General features: G+C 51.9%; 5 protein-coding genes across 5 annotated transcripts; 3 read left to right on the top strand and 2 right to left on the bottom strand.

The window, feature by feature from the left end:
- Nucleotides 1–1,590: 1,590 nt before the first annotated feature.
- Nucleotides 1,591–3,926, top strand: T069G_01727 (uncharacterized protein; the record flags this gene model as incomplete). Its single annotated transcript, XM_056168937.1, has 4 exons — nt 1,591–1,660; nt 1,732–1,846; nt 2,002–2,129; nt 2,194–3,926. The coding sequence occupies 4 exons, from the start codon at nt 1,591–1,593 to the stop codon at nt 3,924–3,926; spliced, it is 2,046 nt and encodes a 681-aa protein (XP_056034253.1).
- A 1,013-nt stretch (nt 3,927–4,939) lies between these two features.
- On the bottom strand, nt 4,940–5,494 carry T069G_01726 (LSM domain-containing protein; the record flags this gene model as incomplete). Its single annotated transcript, XM_056168936.1, has 3 exons — nt 4,940–5,070; nt 5,161–5,232; nt 5,299–5,494. 3 exons carry the CDS (start codon nt 5,492–5,494, stop codon nt 4,940–4,942), a joined length of 399 nt encoding a protein of 132 aa, XP_056034252.1.
- A 6,182-nt stretch (nt 5,495–11,676) lies between these two features.
- On the top strand, nt 11,677–13,651 carry T069G_01725 (uncharacterized protein; the record flags this gene model as incomplete). Its single annotated transcript, XM_056168935.1, has 3 exons — nt 11,677–11,812; nt 11,919–12,035; nt 12,117–13,651. 3 exons carry the CDS (start codon nt 11,677–11,679, stop codon nt 13,649–13,651), a joined length of 1,788 nt encoding a protein of 595 aa, XP_056034251.1.
- Nucleotides 13,652–14,582: 931 nt separating this feature from the next.
- T069G_01724 (mitochondrial carrier protein domain-containing protein) lies at nt 14,583–15,875 on the top strand (the record flags this gene model as incomplete). Its single annotated transcript, XM_056168934.1, has 3 exons — nt 14,583–14,788; nt 14,853–15,603; nt 15,663–15,875. The coding sequence occupies 3 exons, from the start codon at nt 14,583–14,585 to the stop codon at nt 15,873–15,875; spliced, it is 1,170 nt and encodes a 389-aa protein (XP_056034250.1).
- A 2,612-nt stretch (nt 15,876–18,487) lies between these two features.
- Nucleotides 18,488–20,002, bottom strand: T069G_01723 (RNA recognition motif domain-containing protein; the record flags this gene model as incomplete). The annotated part of the gene is made up of 1 exon (XM_056168933.1): nt 18,488–20,002. One exon carries the CDS (start codon nt 20,000–20,002, stop codon nt 18,488–18,490), a length of 1,515 nt encoding a protein of 504 aa, XP_056034249.1.

Genomic DNA, 20,002 nt, shown 5'->3' with positions numbered 1-20,002 from the left:
ACTTTGCGTCAACTCGCCTGGTTGCCAGGTTGTTCTGGAGTCAAGCGCAGCCTCTGTTCTTAAGTACTTTGCTGAATCATGTGCCACAGAGCCACTGTGCTTTAGCACCTGGTGGTATGGAATCCTACAAGACTCCGGTACCGGCAAATGCATCATATGCGTCACTTGAGATTTGCAGTTTATACTCATCGCACCCCTTAATCTATAATTTTAAGACGTTAATCCTCATGTATTGAAAAGTAAATTGCCCGCACTATTCTTAAGTCTTTTATACTTTGAAGGTGGTTGACTCAAATCTTGTCATCCGATACACAAGATACCTACCCTGTAACTAGGCGCCAAGATACCATGGCAACACAACCTACCGCCTCGTCCGTTCTTGTTCGCCAAGCCTCTTCCTCGTCAGATCTCGCAGCAGTAGTCGAATGCTTCAAAGAGTACACTACATGGCTTGACGAAGATTTGACTCACCAGAATTACACTGCCGAGCTAAACGGGTTGCCCGGGAAATATGCAGCGCCCACTGGGGCGCTTCTCCTCGCTGTGGACGCAACAACAGACACAGTACTTGGCTGCATTGCTCTGCGGCCTATAGAGCTTGAGCCTGTATACCTTGAATCGCGACCTACAGGGCTACGCCATTGCGAACTCAAACGACTATTTGTATATCCTGAAGCCCGTGGGAGACAGGTAGCTAGGACTCTACTGGTAGAGGCAGTGAGATGTGCCCAAGCCGCGGACTATGACGAGATGCTGCTCGACACACTGTCAAAGATGACTGCCGCCATTAGCTTGTACAAGTCTGAAGGGTTTGTGGAAACAGCGCCATATAATTCGAGTCCGTTGAATGGCACTCTGTATTTTTCAAAGCCGTTATCAAGGGCAGAGCCTGTATTAGATGCCAGATGTAGTAGCTAGACATACCTTAGAAGTTATTCAGTCCTCTATCCGCCCGCCAACCTACACTAATGGAGTGCGAATTCTTATTGGATTGATTGCATGCGCCCAGGTACTGAACGCTTTTGTAGTACAGTACAGTATTAAACCGTACCGCCTTGGGCTCCTATCTCGGCTCAACCCCGGCTAGCACCCGCATCTGGCTTCCACCATAGTTCCGAGATGGCGGCGTCTCCCCACTCCTCCAAAGACACCAACCCGATCAGCGGCGACGAGGCGCGGCTGCTCGTCACCAACTCTCGTGCGTATACTTTTTGTCTTGGCCGGGCTCGAGCCTGTTTTATCCTTCGTCCATGGGCGCGACGCCGCCCCGATCAATTGAGCCATGGGAGACGATTGTTGCCATCCAGTATGTTGATAAACAAAACACAACCCAAGCCACCACAAGTCCTACTTCCTCCTCCTTGTCCCGTCTCCGTCTCCTCGTCCTTGCTCTTCCTTCACCGTCATCTAGCCTTTGCTTTCTCTGCTTCTCTCTCGCAACTCGACCAAACATATCTGATCCCGTCTCCGACCTCTGCCCTTCCTTGCCGTGCTCTTTCCGACGCCCAAATCATAAGCTGATCCCGCCTCCAGAAGTCGTAGATCCGGCCCAGGGGACGGCACTCTTTTCGAGAAACACAATTGACCACCATGGCGACGTCGCGATATCAAACTGCCGAGATGCGGCGCCAGGTTGGCTCCCCAAGGCCCAAAACACGAGGTGGGTTTCAGCAGCATATCATGAACCGATATCTGGACCAGACCAGACCAGATCAGGCTGACCGTGAACAGAAAACAAGGAGACGCTCTGCAGAAATGTTCTTATCTACGGCCATTGTCGCTATGAGGACCAGGGGTGTTCCTTTTCGCACGATCAGACCAAGGGGAATTCGCCCCAGCAAGACAAGTAGGTGTTGATTCCCCTTCATATGCCAGATATAAGAGCAACGAGTCCGAGTCCTACCCCCATCTCCGTCGACGCTATGCACACACGCGCGCACATGCTCTCTTGGTTCCTGGTTCATGCTTCATGGCTGTGACTGACCCTGCTACTCGTTATAGCTCGAAAAAGGCGCTGAATGTCGAGTCGCCATCTTTTACGCCCTCACTTCTACAACCTATCAATAAGAAGCCTACATTTTCCTCACAAGCTGTCACCGCCCCATCTTTCACTCCGCGTGGCCTAGGAGGTAAGTCTGAAGCATGGCCATTTCGAACGCTTCGTTTCTTTGTGCTAACTGTATCTGATTGTAGCCGCTACGCCATCTACTTTACCAGATACCGAGGCACCCATGTTTAACCCTGCTTCTATACGGGAATTCACGCCCAGCTTCGATCTCAGCTCTTCCTCTGTACGACCTCCTCTCCCAGATGCCCCTACTCCTCCTGTCCCATATCCTTCCACCTTTGTCCCCACAGGAGCTCATCAAATTCCAATTTCGATTCCACTAACGGTGGTGGCCAAGGCTGCATCAACAAATGGGACGTCACAAGATGGAACCGTCACATACGATCCGTTTGGGATGTCAAGCCAAAACATGGCCACGACACCATTTAACCCTTATGCTGAAGACCATAATGCCATGGCTGGCGCTCAGTCTACATATTTTCAAACTCAAAACGCATTTGCTGCCCCATTACAACCATTACAGCATCATCTTTACGCTCCCATAGGGCCATACCGAGAAGATCTGATGCCATACCATCGCCTCAGCCACGAGTTCTTCTTACCGGAGAAGCTGAGGGAGGAAATGCAAAAGAAGTCGGAAGCTGCCCTTCAAGTAATGCCTAATTCCCAGCTGCCACAGTTGGAGAACTACCACTCCTTGGTCGCCCTGGATACGACCCATCGCAAAAATGCAAACATATTTGGATACCCCAGCTGGGTGTACAAAGCCACGTCGTCCAAGAATGGCAATCTTTATTGTCTGCGGAGATTGGAAGGCTTTCGACTGACAAATGAGCATGCTATTCGATCCGTAAAGGAGTGGAAACGGGTTGATAATGCCAACGTTGTCAGCATCCACGATGCCTTCACTACGAGGGCTTTCGGAGACAGTTCTCTCATCTTTGTGCAGGACTACCACCCGCTATCCAAGACCCTGGCTGAGGCACACCTCACGCCAACTGTGGCGGCAGGCGGCCGATTTCAGCCAAAGCCGCCCATTACCGAACAGGTTCTCTGGGGGTATATTTCCCAGATTGCCACGGCCCTCAAGTCGATACACGACAACAACCTCGCAGCGCGCTGTGTGGACGTTAGCAAGATTATCTTGACGGATAAGAACCGGATTCGCCTCAACGCGTGTTCCGTACTGGATGTAGTTCACTTTGACGTTAGACGGCCAGTCCAAGAACTGCAGCAAGAAGACTTGCTGCATTTCGGCCGTACCCTACTTTGCCTTGCCACCGGCACCCTCCCCTTGCAGCTCACCAACTTGAATGCGGCCATGGAGCAGATGAGCAGGACCTATTCTGCAGAAATGAGGGATACCATTACGTGGTTGCTGACGCCAACCCCTGCCCCGGCACACAAGTCGATTGACGAGTTCATTCAAGGGATAGCGACCCATATTGTAGCGGCCTTTGACCAGAGCCAGCATAGGGCAGATGCGCTCAACTCTGAGCTATTCCGTGAACTAGAAAACGGAAGGATCGCTAGGCTCATGATGAAGCTCGGCACTGTCAATGAGCGACAGGAGTTTGAAGGCGACCGAGCCTGGTCGGAGAACGGAGAGCGATACATGCTGAAGCTCTTCAGAGACTACGTTTTCCACCAGGTGGATAGCAACGGGAACCCTGTCATGGACATTGGACACATGATACGTTGCCTCAACAAGCTCGATGCCGGCGTTGACGAGAGAATCTGCCTGACCAGCAGAGATGAGCAGACTAGCTTTGTTGTCAGCTACAAGGAGCTGAAGAAGCAACTAGTAAATGCATTTAACGAATTGATAAAGGCGGCCAAGCCGGGCAGAACCTTTTAGGAGATGGAGCCCAGTCACATCGCATAGGGAGAAGAGACGGATAGGGGGAATGCGAACAAACCATTGACGGTGTCCGGTGAGCCCTGCTGCTACGATGAGCTGAACCAAAACCAAAAGACAAGGCCAGGACGCGGCTGCTCTGCGAGAGACCATGGCAAAGGGGTCGATGAGAATTTGCGACAGAAAACGAAATGGATTACAACAATGTAGCCAGCAGCTTTTGCTGGCACTGAACGATTTTGAAATGTTATGTTTTGTTCTGGATAATGTGAGAAGGCATGGGAGGAGATAGAAGAAAGAATACAAGAGTGCAAGATGCAAGATGGAAGGGGATTGGAGGACAGAGGGGGAGAGAAACTGGAGAGGGCATGTCCACAGATACATAACACCAAAAAAAGCTATATACTTACTGTCAATCAATTTACATTACTATTCACAATACGCTGCACTTTGTCACACGTAGGCTCGAGGCAGGGACAGGGTGGATATTGGCAGCGTTCAGTTTATTTGTGAGGTACTGCACATATCCTAGAAGAACTAATCGAGTCGTAACATGAGGGAGTCGCTTAAATTGCTACTCCTCTCACGGTCGTATCTCAAGAGGTGCCAAACGTGTCGTGTTTTCCCCTTCGTTTTGCTATCTTCCCTCGAAGCCTCGAAAGGCGCCTCCAACCTGGGATTATCGAAATCTCGGGTTCCATACTGATGTACACATCTCCAACACGTTCCCTCTCCTTTGGCGATGGGAGTCTTGCCATTATCCGAATTCTATCACCAGCCAGCCAGTCGTATGCGCCAGCTCCCAAGTATGTTTTGTTTCCATCTTCTCGCGGACGGGGTATCTTATAGAAACCGACCCATTTGATATTGTGACTTGTATGTGTTTCTCCCCTTCATTCATATCGTTTTTTCTGTTGCCCAATTATTGTTTTTCAAAGATTGCATATCGTTGCTTTATTCTTTCATCTTCCTTTTGCTCTTTTGACGGCGGGAGGCTATCCAGTTCTTTTCCTTTAGTCCTCTTCGGGCTGAGCAAAGGGATTGGCAATTTCTTCGCTGCCGTCGGCGGGGCTGATGAGGACGAGGAGTGTGCCGCGGACGACGACGAGGCCAAGGGGCCGGGATGACTCGTTGCCTTCTTCGTCTGTTGGGAAGGTTGGGTTAGTTATAGGCCACGTCGAGAATGATAGCGAATTGTTGCTCCGTGGTAACAGCCGTGGCAAGAATCACTGACCTCGGAGGGTTTCCTGCACTTCGTCAAGGACGAGGTTCATGAGCGCATCGTAGCCTTTGAGAGTACCACGGACTGTTTCATTCACACAAACGTCAGTCAGTCATCTCAAAGCTTGAATCCTGTCGCTATTCTTTTTACCTTCGCGACCGCCATTGAACTTGACGGTAATCTCCTTGTCCATGTACTTGGCCAGGTCCAGGATATTCTCCTTCTTGGGCCTCTCGCCCTGGGCTGCTGAAGCGCCTCCACGGCCACCACCGGCTGCTCCTCCGCGGCCTCGATAGTTGCCTCGGTCACCGCCGCGGCCGCCTCTGTGCGAAGGTCTATCGGACATGATGGCTGCTGCGCATTGGCTTGTTGGATTGTCTGCGTTGTTTTCCCGGGGCGACAGGGGGAACGGATTGGTCGAGTTTGGGGGGAAGAGCTTTTGCTGCTATTGAAGCTTGCGGTGCGGGATGTGATGCTACATGATGGCTGGGATTTTGGCAAAGGCAGAGGTGGGGAGCAAGGGAGGAGGGGCTTGTGCCCGATTAGGACTAGGGCGGGACGGACCACTATTTCTCATGTGAAGCTGTTTTTTATTCAATTCAAGGGTTCCAATTGACATGCACAACACCAAAGATCCCAGACTACGGAGTATGGCCTGTGCCGGGCAGTAAGTATAATTCCAGAGATACTAGCTGTGTCTGGTGTATGCGCATGTACTTCCTTGGTACTCCGTAGTGCAAGGCCCTTCAGTTTGTGTGCATGGCAGGGTTAGGTACTTACTGGATTGACCAGTTACCTGCACATGCTCGTTCCGTGCAGCAGCAACAACACCAACAACAAGGATGCAATTTTGATGGGAACCTGTACCAATACATGGAGCCATTCCCCCCTTGTCTCTCTGTTCCTTCTCGGCAGCAAAAGCGCATCTGATGGGTACGGGCGGAGCTGTATGTGCATATTACAGGGCACTTATATATAACACGTCCGTACCTGGTACTTCTTCGATTATAAGCATCACCGAGACATGAAGCAGCTCACGTCAAGGATAGATCCCCGGTGCCCGCCCAACTTACCACCTGGTAGCATCGTATTAGTAGTAGTAGTTACTGCACCAGGCGGTCCACTTTGGTTTGGCCGGGCCTGTTCCCTTTCTGCTCCTCAGTGCTTCTGAGGTGCAGCCGGTCTGAGGATCGAGAGCAAGCCGGCCGAAACACGTAGCATCGGCTAGGTATTATTAGCAGTCGCCTACAGTAAGTGAAGCACGAGCGATGCAAGCAGCAGCAATAGGAAGTTGCTCAATTTACTCTGCATTAAAAGTAGGTGCCGCCAGCTAGCCAGTGTGTGCCTTGTCTGGCATGGAATCGGGCGGCAAGCACTCCGTCTGTACAAAGTTCTCCGAGGAGCCTAGTTGATTGACATTCGACAAGGAGCGGTAACCAATGATTGATGCAAAATCTTTCTCGTCGGTAAACGATGGGTTGTCGCATTAAAGGTGGTTATCTTCCGATAAAGTTGTTGCAGAAAAGCTTCCGGAGGACCAGCATCTGCTCCGTTCCAGTTAGTTCCACGCCGGTTGTGCATGCTCTCATCGTTGCTTGGCCTACATCGACATGGGATCTTGGTTTGCCACCTACTCAGAGTGGAAGTGATGTGTGTGCGTATGCGTGCGTCGTAACAGAGGTGGGAGTAATGCGAGTATGTATTGCGAGGACTCGTCCCGTATCTATGAGTCCCAAGGTAGGTAGTAGATGCTTCGTAACTTGCACTGTTCCCCTGTGACTGATCCATCATATGTAAGAACCTTGGTGGTCCATCGCGCCCCATGCCGGAATGTGGGAGACTTGCCATTGCTACCTCATGGTGTTGTGGCGTGATTCAGAATCGAGCTTCTGCAGCTAGATAATCCCAATATGCTGAGATGTGTGTGGCCAGCTCCTACTCCTACCAGGTGGTACAATAGCCTTGAAAGTGTACTCGTACTCGTAGGTAGGTAGAAATCGCTGGCAGTCAACGGCATCAGAATGCATGTATTGTCCTGCAGCTGGGTGACATTAGCATGAGTGACAAAGCAGATTGACAAAATAAACCACCTGGGCATCCATGATGAGATCCTTGTAAAGCCACGGATGGCTGAGCTAGAGATCAATGGAGGTCGTATTACTGCAGCATCTACTGCATCTGGTAACAGCTTAGGTTATTAGTAGCCCTGGAGGTTTAGGTGCTTCAAGGTACCTAGTACTACTACAGGTACTACTAAGTAGCTGTAGGCTGTAGCCTTAAGCGCTCCAGGGCGGTATACGGTAAGTTTCGCACTTTCTTCCCCTGCTAAGACATGAAATTCAGCCAAGGGATGGAAAAGAAAGAAGAAGAAGCAAAAGGGGCTTTCCTTTCCGCTCTTTCCCATTCCTTGCCCAGCCGGAGCTTACGCCAGACGTCGGTTGACAAGCTGCAGAAGCCGCGGCCGCACAACCTTCCTTCTCCGTCAGAGCCGCATCCCGGCCTACCAGGTAATAGTACCTACTAAGGTACGCTGGGAAGCTACCAGGCATGTCGAGACAAGGTAAGGCAAGAACGAGCACAGGACAGCAAAAAGCTTGGACCAGCAAATGTATTTAGGCCTGAGGATGTACGAGTAGAAACTCAACTGAACTTGTGCCGCTGCTTGCATCACCACCGTAGTCGTGCAGTTATCAGAAGCAACAAGCAAATCATATGCCTGCCATTCGTCCGCCGTCGTTCCTCGCCTGCATTTACTCTCTCCATCTTCTACGAAGGATCCTTTCTGTGGCAGCAAAGAAGCGGCAGCCCATAGTTACTCGTATATACGAGTACATATCAGGTCGCTCCATGGATTCCGGTCTCCTCTCCATGCCCAGAAGCGAGCCTTCGGAATTTCCTCTACTACAGCGGTGCGGAACCCAACAATCTGCGGAGTACAGGTGGCGGATCAGATTGGGCGACGAGAATCCAGCGATACGGCTGGCATCCGAGCAAGATGGAGAGGGCATGTGCCAGAGAGCATCTTTCATCAACGGGGGTTCCAGGCGAGGAGGAGAAAGGAAGAGAGCAGAAGAAGAGGAAGAACATGGAGAGAGAGAGAAGGGGGGAGGGGTACGAATACGCTGTGGTGAACCCCGGGAGGCGGCTTGGAGCCTCTCCAACAAGGGCTGGATGAGAAAAACGGCAGATGGGAGACTGAGCCGGGAGAGATGCTGAGACCGGGATGGAGTCGACATGCAGCCGGTTCGCTGGCTATCGGCAGTGCAGCGGCCAATCGATGTCTGTCCGTGTTGGGCTCTTGACTTGGGCTCCCTGTCTGCTCACACACTCGACTTGACACGCGGTTTGCTTGCTTCTGATGCATGACAATTGCACCCAGTGGGCAGATATGCATACACCATCACGACGCATTGCATTGGCAGTCAATTGTTACGAGTTCTTTGCACCGGACGGTCTACGAGGACTGGTAAGGCATATGTGGGTAGGCTTACGACACGGTGTTGACGGTATACCAACCAGCTGCTGCTCGTATGGAGCGTCCCTTTGCATTCACGGACGGCCATGGGATGGTGTCTCTTCGGGCTTTCTGCCAGTTGTCGGCCTCCAACTCGGCCCTCGAGATGCTACACAAGGACGAACTAAGGTCCTATGGCTGCCTAGGCGAAGCTGCCCGCTGCTGCCACACGGCGTCGACTCCTTGCCACTGCATTGCATACGGTAGTAGGCGATGCCAACAGGAAAAAACTCGGACACCTCACCATCAAACACACCTCGACTCTCACTCACACACGCACATACACACCTTGGTTTTGGGTCGTAATAGCTTCGACTCAGATCTCTGGTGTGCACTAGGTCTAGTGCTTGTACCAACCAAATGCATTGCTCTTACATTAGCACTGTCGTCGTCAACTGTGGGCCTGGCCGTGCTTTGACCTGGTCGACCTGAACCTGAGCTACTAGCTAGTCTCACAGCTAGCACGCCGAGCTGTCCTGGGTATTTGGTTTCAATCTCTGCTGCTGGCGTTAGCTCGTAGGGTCTCGCTGACTTGCAGGCAGGGAACAGGATTGCCGTAACGCGCCCACTTTGCGGAAATCTACTGGAACTCTGGGGGCACAGCAGGGCCGCCCGGTCCGCTTGACGATCACTCCTCGCCATGCTCTAGCCGGCACTTAACGTTAAGGCTTGGGTTACCTTGGCTGTCGGGAGCTCGAGGTCGATAGCGGAGCAGCAGTTGCTCCGTTCCTTGCTGCTTGGGTACGAGCACATGCTGCGAGCAAACAAGAAGTCGACCGCTGGTTGGTGGCGTTTGGCGTCACAATGGTCCAGCGCCGCCTACGGAGCTGCTACCAGGTATCTACAAGGAACATTAAGAGAATATGTGACGAGTTGCGCGCAATGCACCCCCTATTATTTATGCCTTGGCGCATGCGGCAGAGCGTGAGAAGCCCGGCCGGTGCTCCACGGCTGTTTGTGTCTTGGTTCATTTCTTACATATGACTTCTCCCAGGGACCAGACACACACACCACCAGTTAAAAGAAAGAGAGGAGAAAAAAACAAGGGCAAAATGAAAGAGAAAAAAAAAAAATCGCCGAAGGGCAGACAAGGAGGCAAGCGATCACACAGTAAGCGAGTACGGATTCTCTCTACAAATCGATAGAGCACAAGCACGAGTAAGGATGTCCCCTTGTTGATGCGCGCATCCGGTAAAACGCCTACATGACAGCGGTGTTGTGCCAATGGTACTCGCTTGTCTTGGACACGGAACAGGGCTGTCTGGCTGCAGGGCTCAATCTCTCTGGTCTCGCCGCTGATTTGGGGTTTCTAGCTAATACTTATGCCATTCGACCATGACAAATTCAAACCCATGCTGTGTCTCTCACCTGTCCAGGCATTGCTCATTGCTTGTCTCTGACACAAGCAACCAAGGACCTCGACGGCTTGGGACGGCTTGGGTCTGGCTGTGCCTAAACGGAACATCAACCGGCCAACGCCCAGGTTGCTCGCTTCTCGCTCTCGAGAATCGTTCGCCTCTCCATTAGCCCCATGCTGGATACCGACAAGCACCTCGACCTCCATCTTCGTCCGAGCTGCTGTCCTCTCCAATCGAAGCCCACCCCTGCCCGGTCCTTCAAGGCCCTGTCAATCGAGCTGCTACACCACGCACTATCCACGCCGCTGCCCTGCCGCGCCCTACTTTTTGCCATGTCTTGCCTTTTGCCATGCTCTAGCCATCGCGATGAGACAGGTCATTATCCCCCCCTTTCACCCCCTTCCCCTCTCCTCTTCTTTCCGCCCGGGAAGTTTTTTTTTCCTTCATGGCCTTCCCGCCTTTCCGCTACTGATTACGGAGGATTGTTTCTTTCTTCTGACACCAAAGACAACAAGGAGGAGGACGTTGCTGGCGCTCCGTTCTCATGGTCTGAACGATGGCATCAGCATCACGAGTTTGATCAAACAGCCATCGAGGGTGGATTTTCGGAACGCTTCCTTCCCCGCCCATCTTCTCTTGTTCTAATCTGCATCAATGTCAATGCAATGCGTTGTGCGTCTCTCGCCTCCCATCTTCTTCTCTTGGCCATCCTGCAAGCCACATTGACCCTCTCCCTTGCTCGACATTGTTATCCTCTTTGTGGTTAATGCCACCCCCCTTGCTTCCGCCTGCTTGTACTTGGACCCTTTTGTCGAAACATACATGTACATGCTCGTACATGTTGCACTACGTGCTTCACACTTGTACACATCTTGCTCAGGCACCTGCTAGCATGGTATCACGCTTGTACTCCATACAAGTTTACCGACCTGCAGACTGGTCTGTACTAGATGATGCACACCTCTAGCTAGCCACTACACGCACTTCAGGCCGAACTCTTGTACGCACACATAACTTGTATATGCCTGCATGTAAGGTGTACCTGTGTAGTACAGACGATACACCGGGCATGAAATCCTTCCTGTTGAAGCTATTCCTAGCTTGAGCATACTACTGCGACCGCTACCTCTGGCCATTGTTCGTGATACGAATGAGCACCAAAAGCAGCCCATCCTATTTCTTTCTTTATTTTTCTTGACGGACGCCCCCTCCCCTAGCTGCCGCCCGTCGATAGACCCACAGTCATCTGGGCGAGCGGGCAATGCCATCCGACAAAAGCTGCTGCCACGCTGCATATGATGGTCGTCTACCTTGTCAAGGATTTATTCCATTTTCCTTTCCTACAATAACCCAGACCATTCCGCCCTCCCCCTTCTCGATTTGCCCATCTCATTCTTGTTTGATCCATTGGCCGTACCAAGGCGCATACGGCGTTCTGTTTGAAGGGACCTTTGCTTTGTTCCCTGGGTTTCTTTACCCATCACCCCTTACACGAACGCAAGGCGATCACGCAGGTCTTTATTACTTTTTGCTTTTTGCTTTTTGCTTGATTATTCTCTCCCTGCTTGTCGGTCGACTTTTCTTTGCCCCAGATCTCCGCTGTCTCCGCCATCCCGTAGCCGCTCTCCGCCAAGCCCCGAGGCAGTGATGGCCACCATGGCATATGCTCCGGAGCATGAACCCCACAAACGGAAACGAGACCTCGAGGATACCGGTAGCCACCCCGCTCACCATCGTCAGCCGAGCATTTACGAACCCGGCCGCATGCAGGCATCGCCTTCTCTGGCTTCAAGTATGTTGTCGTTCCTCTTATTTGTCTTTACAGCACCACCTTGTTGCTCCAGCTACCTACCTCTAGCTTGAACGTTGAGAATGGTTTCATTATTAACATGACCTAGTGGCTCCTGAGTCCATCGTCAACTTTGTGACAAGGCCCGATGCCCCGCTGCTGTCCTTCTTGCCAGGCGATGTCGACACCTTTAACGATATCATCTACCTCATTGGCGACTATGAAAGTAGGTTTGCATAAGCGGGCCATGACTCCTTCGTCGTTCCATAAAAAGGTGAAGATGTAATGCTGACTCGATTGAATGTAGGCGTTTTGGACCGGAAGGAAAGCATGGCAGCGAATCTCGGGGCCAAACTGACGGGTCCCCGGTTCCTCCGCGGTCTCGAAAGGTTCTTTGAAGGCCCAATCAAAATCCTCTCGGCGAATCCTTATCATCAGATCACCTGGCTGGAGATTGTCACATTTGCCAAAACGAATCCAGAAGCCTTCACGGTCATCCCGCAGCCCAATGGTTCACGATGTTGTCGCTTCGTCTATAACGGAATAACGGCTGAGATTATAGAGGATGATTGGCGCCTGATATCTTCTGGAGCGCTGGATAGATTCCCGTTGGAACACACCTTTGAAGAGGACGAGGCGGCTGAGCTGGCGACGCTCGAAATCCTCGAGCAAAGAGCCTCATATCTGCACAGAAAGGCGGACGAGCTTGCGGCCAGAGCTCGCATCCTCCACCAAAGGCTTGAGCTCCGTACCCGTGATGTCGCCCGACGGCAGCAGTTTCTTGAAGTTGGTGCCAGTTCCAGCTCGGCCTCCGGCTCCAGCTCAGGCTCCAGCTCCAGCGCCGGCCCCAGCTCCAGCTTTCACGCCATCAACCACCCACCGCGCCCCGTCATTACGAATCCTAGCGGCGGGCAGTACGATATCCATTCAGACCTTCTCCACCAGTTCACCATAGCCGCGATGCAGAACAGCCCACCTCAGGGTCCGCCTCCGGGTTACCAGGCACAGCCCGGATCGCCCAATGGCGCACCTGTTGCCGGCCAAGGCCCGCCGGCCCCGCCGGCCTTGGAAGCACCGCCGTATCACCCGCCCCCGGCAAATGTCTATCCTGCGGTCGAGACGGCAGCCCCCGCTCCGGCCCCAGTACTGGCTCCGGCCCCTGTTGCGGCGCCAGCTCTGACTGCGGCCTCCAACTCGAGATCGATTGCGAACCTAGCACTCAGCCAAGTGGTACTTCCTGGTGACCCCGCTACGGAGGTGCACCGGCCTCTTGTACTGCAAAAGACAGACACGCTCAACAAGGGGGATATTATTTTTCCCCCTTGCGACCGATGCCGTCGCCTTCGTCTGCAATGTGTCAAGCACTTGACGGCCTGTCGGGGCTGCACTAAGAAACACGCGAGGTGCAACTGGAGGAATGTCACTGACGACGAAGCCGCAGCTGTAAAGGAGGAGCTACAGGCGATACATAACGAAGCCCAGAAGGCAGCGACTGCGGCCGCATCAGCAAAGAAGGCTGGAAAGGCACCAGCGTCAGCGCCGCAGCCCGAGGCAGGGAGCAGCTCTCGGCCAGCCAGCGGCTCTGGGGCGGGCAGCAGTATAGATCAGGTCCACATGCCCGTACCGGGTCCATCAGCAGCGCCGGCACCGATGCTGGCACCGGCTCCCGCTGCCGAGCTGCCGCGGAGGCTACTGCCCACCACTCGGCTCACCAGGATCGAGCCGGCTCCCCCTACCGTGCCTAGGAACCCTCCACGGACGGGGCAGCTCGCTGCCATTTTGTCTCCCCCCGACTATGAGCCTCGGCCGTTTGGATCGCTACCACCGCTAGCCCCACGATGAAAGACGGCGGTGAAGAATGGTTGGCTACGGCTTGATAATACGTACGGTTAGTACAATAGTGACTACTAGTTTGCTTTTTATGGGATTTGATTGGGAAAAAGTTTGCCACATTTTGACGGATTGGGATGGATATCGGGATGCGCATATGCTGGGATTATGAATAGGACTGGGTCTGGGTAGACGACCTTTGGCGAGCCAATGAGAATATGACAATCTTTTATCTTTATGCCTTTATCAAGTTACCTCTATTTATCTAATAAATCCAATAAAACATCCTCTAAGTGGCCTAGAGATTCCTTAGAGAGTACTATGGATCAATGAACACCCAAGTACAGGACAGATGGCGAGGAACAAAAGCAACAAGCAAGCAAGGTACAAGAAGTACGTACCGCTTGGGCTGGCCACTTGGGGTAACTTCGGCGCTCGCTTTAGTTGCAGGGCGCCACTTCGGCTCGTTGCTGAGCTAAAACAAAACAAAAAAACATGACAGGACAAGAAGGTTAAAAAAAAAAAAAAAAAAAAAAGCCGGAGCCGCAAAAAAAGTCAAGAGGCAATAAACGCATCATTCTTCGGCTTTAGATTCACTGTTGCCTCATTCCCCCCTCTCATTCACGAAGCTTTTGCCCACAATCACCATTAATCCTCGTTTTACTCTTTCTTTCTCCCTTTTCGATACGCTCTGGGCGAATAACTATTTCTACCGCTTCGTTACGCTTTCTCCCGCGTCCACTCAACTTTTGCCGCAATCTTTAATGAACCCCACCGCGGTATATCGAGGTTAACCGACTCTTTTTTTGCGCATCGCCGATTTTGACCTTCCCTTACCAAATCGAAGCTTCGATAAGAAGGCAAAGCAAAGAATTGAATCGAGTCGAATCGAGAAGAGAAGAAGAAACTTCTTTAAACAAAACCAAAAAGCACCTTTCTGGCCATGGCGCAGCAGGGGCCTGCGGCTGTTGCTCCGTATCTGCCAGGGCGAGACGATGGACGGCCGTTCCAGCACTCGCACGCTTCGGCTGAGCATGCGGCGCTGGTACAGTCAAGAGAGACGGGCGATGTGCTGCCGGATGACAGTCCTAGAGGGCAGGTCAAGGCTTTGCCGTTTGCGAAGTCATGGGTGCATTTCATGGCCGGAGGGTATGTTTGTTTTGTTGTTCCTCCGTGCTCGGGTCTGTGAAGGATTCTAACGTTTGGGTTCTAGAGTTGGCGGCATGACGGCCGCAGCAGTTACGGCGCCGCTCGATGTCCTCAAGACGAGGCTACAGTCCGACTTTTACCAGGCGCAGATTCGCGCATCCAGAGAGGCCCAGGCGCAAGCTCTGCAGAGACTGAACCCTGTGCGCAGCGCAATGCACCACTTGTCTGAAACGCTGCAGATCCTGGGCTCGGTATACAGGACGGAGGGGCCGCGCGCATTGTTCAAGGGCCTGGGACCGAACCTGGTGGGCGTCATTCCCGCCAGGAGCATCAACTTTTACGTGTACGGGAACGGCAAGAGGCTCATGGCCGACTACTGGAACAAGGGCGAGGAGGCCCCGTGGGTGCATCTCCTGGCCGGTGTCACGGCGGGCGTGGCGACGAGCACTGCGACGAACCCGATTTGGATGGTCAAGACGAGGCTGCAGCTGGACAAGAACGTCTCTGAACGGAGTGGCGGAGCGACGCAGAGGCTGTATCGCAACAGCTGGGACTGCGTCAAGCAGGTTGTTCGCGACGAGGGCGTTAGGGGACTGTACAAGGGCATGAGCGCGAGTTACTTGGGCGTGGTCGAGTCGACGATGCAGTGGATGCTGTATGAGCAGCTCAAGGCCTATCTCGCCCGGAGAGAGTCTGCGATTCAGGCCAGCGGCAGGGTAAAGAACTGGTGGGACAAGACGGTGGATGTCCTGGGCAATGGCGGAGCTGCTGGAGGTGCAAAGCTGGTTGCTGCCGTCATTGCCTATCCCCACGAGGTGAGTTTTTCTTCTTCTCTTCGTTTATCAGCTCTGAGCACTAACGATATCCTACTAAGGTGGCGCGAACTCGCCTGCGACAGGCTCCCATGGGAGACGGCAAGCTCAAGTACACTGGCTTGGTGCAGTGCTTCAAGCTCGTCTGGAAGGAAGAAGGCCTCATGGGTCTCTACGGTGGCCTGACACCTCACCTCATGCGTACGGTTCCCAGTGCGGCAATGATGTTTGCCATGTACGAGGTCATCTTGCGCTTCTTCCACACGCCGGCCTAAGGTCTAGTAGTTGATGAAGAATGGCGAGGACGGTGGGAATGTACGATAACACAACCGGGGGGAAAACCCCTTCGAAAGAGGATACCGAGGGGACACACACGACACGCACACGCACACGCACATACGATCCAAAAAGCGGCAGATACTTGTCATTTACACATATACTGTACATTATGCCAACTTCAAAACGGGAAACAAGAGACGATAGAGGTGGTACAGCCTAGGGGACATCTGGGTTAAATCCAAGGCGTTTTGGGGGCAAGGAATTGGCTTCCGTTTTACATGACCAAAGCACGAACGAACGGCAAGGGAACAAACAAGCTATAAGACTGAAAAAGGAAAAAGGGAAAAAAAAAAAAAAAATACAGAAGTAAGAGGAAAGAAACACTCCGCTGGGAAATTGGAGGGATCAAGAGGAATGGACTCTACTCTTTGCGATACCTCAAAATGCTATATGGCGATGGCATTGATGCTGTGCTCTAGATATCTATATCTAGAGGGTGGCTATTAGTTATAGCAAGCAGTAGCAGCTGAAATCGCTAATGAGGTTCAATAAAATATATATTACAGCATCGATCACAGCATCTGTCTGTTATACTTACACTCTGTTATATTTACACTCGTTACTTCGTATTCGGAACTCTCAACGCAACTCTCGAATTCGAGTTTGAAGCCGTAGTTATCCATACCCATGCACGAAGCAATAGCTGCTAACGATGTCATCCCCTAAATAAACTGGCTGCTTGCTCTATCTTCCTGAAATCGAGTGTAACCCCCGACATTATGACTGCATCTCAAGGCAACAGCGACGTGTTAAGGGCCACGATTAAAAGAAACTGGCAGGAGCAGCCATGTTGGAGCTTATAACCTGCGGCTCGTTGCTCCCCTCGCATCGACTCCCAATAATTTGACAAAACAACGTCGACCATACGTCAGGTTCTGGGTTACGAACGAGTTATCATCATTTATGAGTATCACGGGGCTACAACACAAAACTAGAGACGCTTGGCACTCCATTTGACATTCGAAAAAAAAAAAAAAACTATATAATAATAGCAGTAAGAAACGACAGAAACGAAGAATACCCCTCCCAAACAAAGCTGAGCAGACCGAACCACAAGCAAGTTTCCCAATGATAGCCACGTTTGTCGTATCGCGCCGTTGAAAATGTTTTTGTTTTTCCCACGTCCAATGAGCAAAATGTTTTCAAAAGTCCAACAAAAAAAACCCCCCCCCTCCCTTCCTCTCTCTGTCTTTGGGGCTCTCAACCATGCCCTTCCCGTAGAAAGCCATGGGAGAGACAGCGAAAAAAGACGAGGAAACTCCTTACGGAAAAAAGGAAAAAAAGAAAAGAAAGGTTTGCTCCTGTTTCCCCAACTTTGATACTCCGTTATCCATGCCCATCAAGATCAGCAGCCCATCCCAATCATGCAAACATTAAAAAGAAAGAGAGAAAACACACGCGAGTACACACATACACACAGACAAATAAACACCACCAGTGCTGGAAGAAAAAGCAAACGCACAAAATCCCTTCATGACCATGCAACAAATTGTGTCCATTGTCCGTTGTCCATTCGTCCGGGGAGCAAAAGCAGCTGAAACAACCCACCATAAGAGCATAGGTAACAACAACTCCTGTTTGACAGACCGGGTTTATAATAAATAAAAGTGGTATGAAGCATTTGCATGCCGTGGACGCTTCTATGAAGACGCTGGGGGTTAAAATGGCCGCAATAAGCAGCAGGCCATCAACGGGATTGGGTACCCCGAGAAGAAAAGAAGTAGTATAGAAAAAGCAGACAGGGGTAATAATGACATAGGGAACATGAAAATATCAAACTTGAAGCCATTGCAGTAAAATGTTTTTCCCAAATTCCAAATCCAAACACTCAGCGCTGATGAAAAAAGAAGAAGAAGAAGAAGAAGAAATAAGCAAACGAGTATTAAAAATAACAGCCATGCCGTATTTTTTTGCACCTTTTCTCTGTCTCCGGTTTTTTTTTTCTTTGGCCAAAAAAAGAAGGGGAATCAAAAACAAGAGTACAAAAAATCATTTTTTGTAATCCATTTCCCAGAACGAAGCGAATTCGAAAGAAAGAAAGAAAGAAAAGAGGAGAAAAGCAGTGGACAAGCAAGACGAGAGAAGTTCTCGTCCATATCCTTCGAGCATATTAGGAAAAGAAAAGATGTAAGGGGGAATCAATCAGAGAAGAAAAGGGGGGGAAAAGTCAAAAAGGTATCAATCCCAAATGAAGCCAACGCCGTTGTCCGCTCCTTGTCTTGTCCCATCTCTCTATCTGAAGATGAGAAAAAAGCCGTAGTTGATAGGGGACGCGATGCGACCAAAAGAGCCCAGATGGTATATGGTAAAATAAAGAAAAAAAGGAATTTCTCGTTGCGCCCCTCTCTGTCCGTAAACCCTGATGCTAGTTGAACTTTATCGTTGTATCCAAATGATGCCCCTGTGCCTTGGAGGAACCCGAAAATGAAAGCGAGAAACAAGAAGAACATGATTGAGAAGAAAAAAAAAGAAAGAAAGAAAATAGAGAGGGGTAGAATTAGAAACCAATGGGGGAACAGGCGTTGCTGTTGTTGCTGGTATCCCTGCATTAAGCAAAGGGAGTATGAGGCTTCGCCATGTTGATGCCGTTCTTATAAAATGGTCCTCTTTGGAAACTGGAGCCAGCACTAGAGCCATTGATAGGTGTCCCAGAGTTGCTGCCGCGGCTGTTGGGGGTATACGAGTTATAGGCCCGATTGCCAAAGTTGGTCGGTTTAGGCAGGCCAGGGGGAGGGCCACTGGCCGCCGTAAAGCCGTTGGCTGTGGACGGGGCCATTCCGTTGACAGGAGGAATGTTTCCATGAGTAGTCTGCGAGGGAGTGGAGCGAACACCCAGAGGGTTCTTGGAGAAGCTCAGGCGGATGCCACCCTTGACGCTGTTGTGCAAACACCATCCATACAGCTGGCTCAGTGCCTTGGTGGCATGGCCAATGTCTTCAAACTCGACAAAGCACATGGGGCCGTTCTGCTTGGTTCTGAAGCACAACCTCTTGTAACCCCGCACGGGGGAGAACAAGGCCTTGAGCTCCTCCTCGGACGTGTCGATGGGCAGGTTGCCAACGTAGAGGGTATTGCAGGGCGGGTTTTGATCCGCAGGGTTGACGGGAGGAAAGTTGGGCTTTCCATACGGCGACTGCTGCTGCTGTTGCTGCTGCTTATCCTGCTTGTCTTGCTGGGGTTGCGCTCGTGGCTGCTGCTGCTGCTGCTGCTTGTTATGCTGCGGCAGCGACTGCTGTTGTGGGTTTTGCTGCGACAGTTGCGAAAGTTGATGACGCTGCTGTGGCTGTTGCTGTTGCTGTTGCTGTTGCTGTTGCAGCTGTTGTCCAAGGCTCATATAGTTGCCGTTGCCGTTGCCGTTAGCGAGAGCCAGAGCCCCAAGGTACGACGGTGGCATTGGCGAGGTGGTGGAAGAGGCGCCCGAGTTGAGAGCCAGGTTTGCCATTGCCTGGCTGATGGGGTCTTGAGGAGTAGTGCCTCTCCGCTGGGTAGGGGTGGCCTTACCTGCGTAGGCAAATGAATCCCTAAGGAGCTCCCTATCGTCATCATCGCCAAGCTCATCGTTAATGAGGTGCTTGCCCAGTCGTCCTGACGCCTCGTTGGCGAGGTGGTTGCCAATAGGTGAATGTGCGTTGAAGAGGCTCTTGTAGTGGCTGCCGGCTTTTGTGTCCGGAGCAGCAAGGTCCTGATGAGGAGGAGCAGCTGGGAAGAAGCGACCGGCTTTCGATGTCGGCGACATTGCGTCACGCGGCGGAAAGCCGTTGCCGATAGGAGCTGGCTGTGGACGATAGACCGGCGCTGTAAAGGCATCCGCGCTGGCATGGGGTGCCCCGTTTGGCATGGCGAATGGCGCACTGACGGGCGATCCATAGTTGGGCGAGGACAAGATGCTAACACTCAGCTTGGCGCGGCCGTCCATGTTGGCGCGGCCGTCGAGCATGTTTCGGGCTTCAGTCGCGCCACGCATACTCCGAAAGTGCAGCAGAGCCGAGCGGTAGTAGGCGCCCTCATAGCTGTCAGGGCCCATAAGCTCGATGCTGACGAGCTCTTGAGAGAAGACGAGCAT

The sequence above is a fragment of the Trichoderma breve genome, chromosome 1 (assembly GCF_028502605.1).
Source record: "Trichoderma breve strain T069 chromosome 1, whole genome shotgun sequence".
Classification (NCBI taxonomy): Eukaryota; Fungi; Ascomycota; class Sordariomycetes; order Hypocreales; family Hypocreaceae; genus Trichoderma; species Trichoderma breve.
This window is presented reverse-complemented; position numbering and strand designations above follow the sequence as displayed.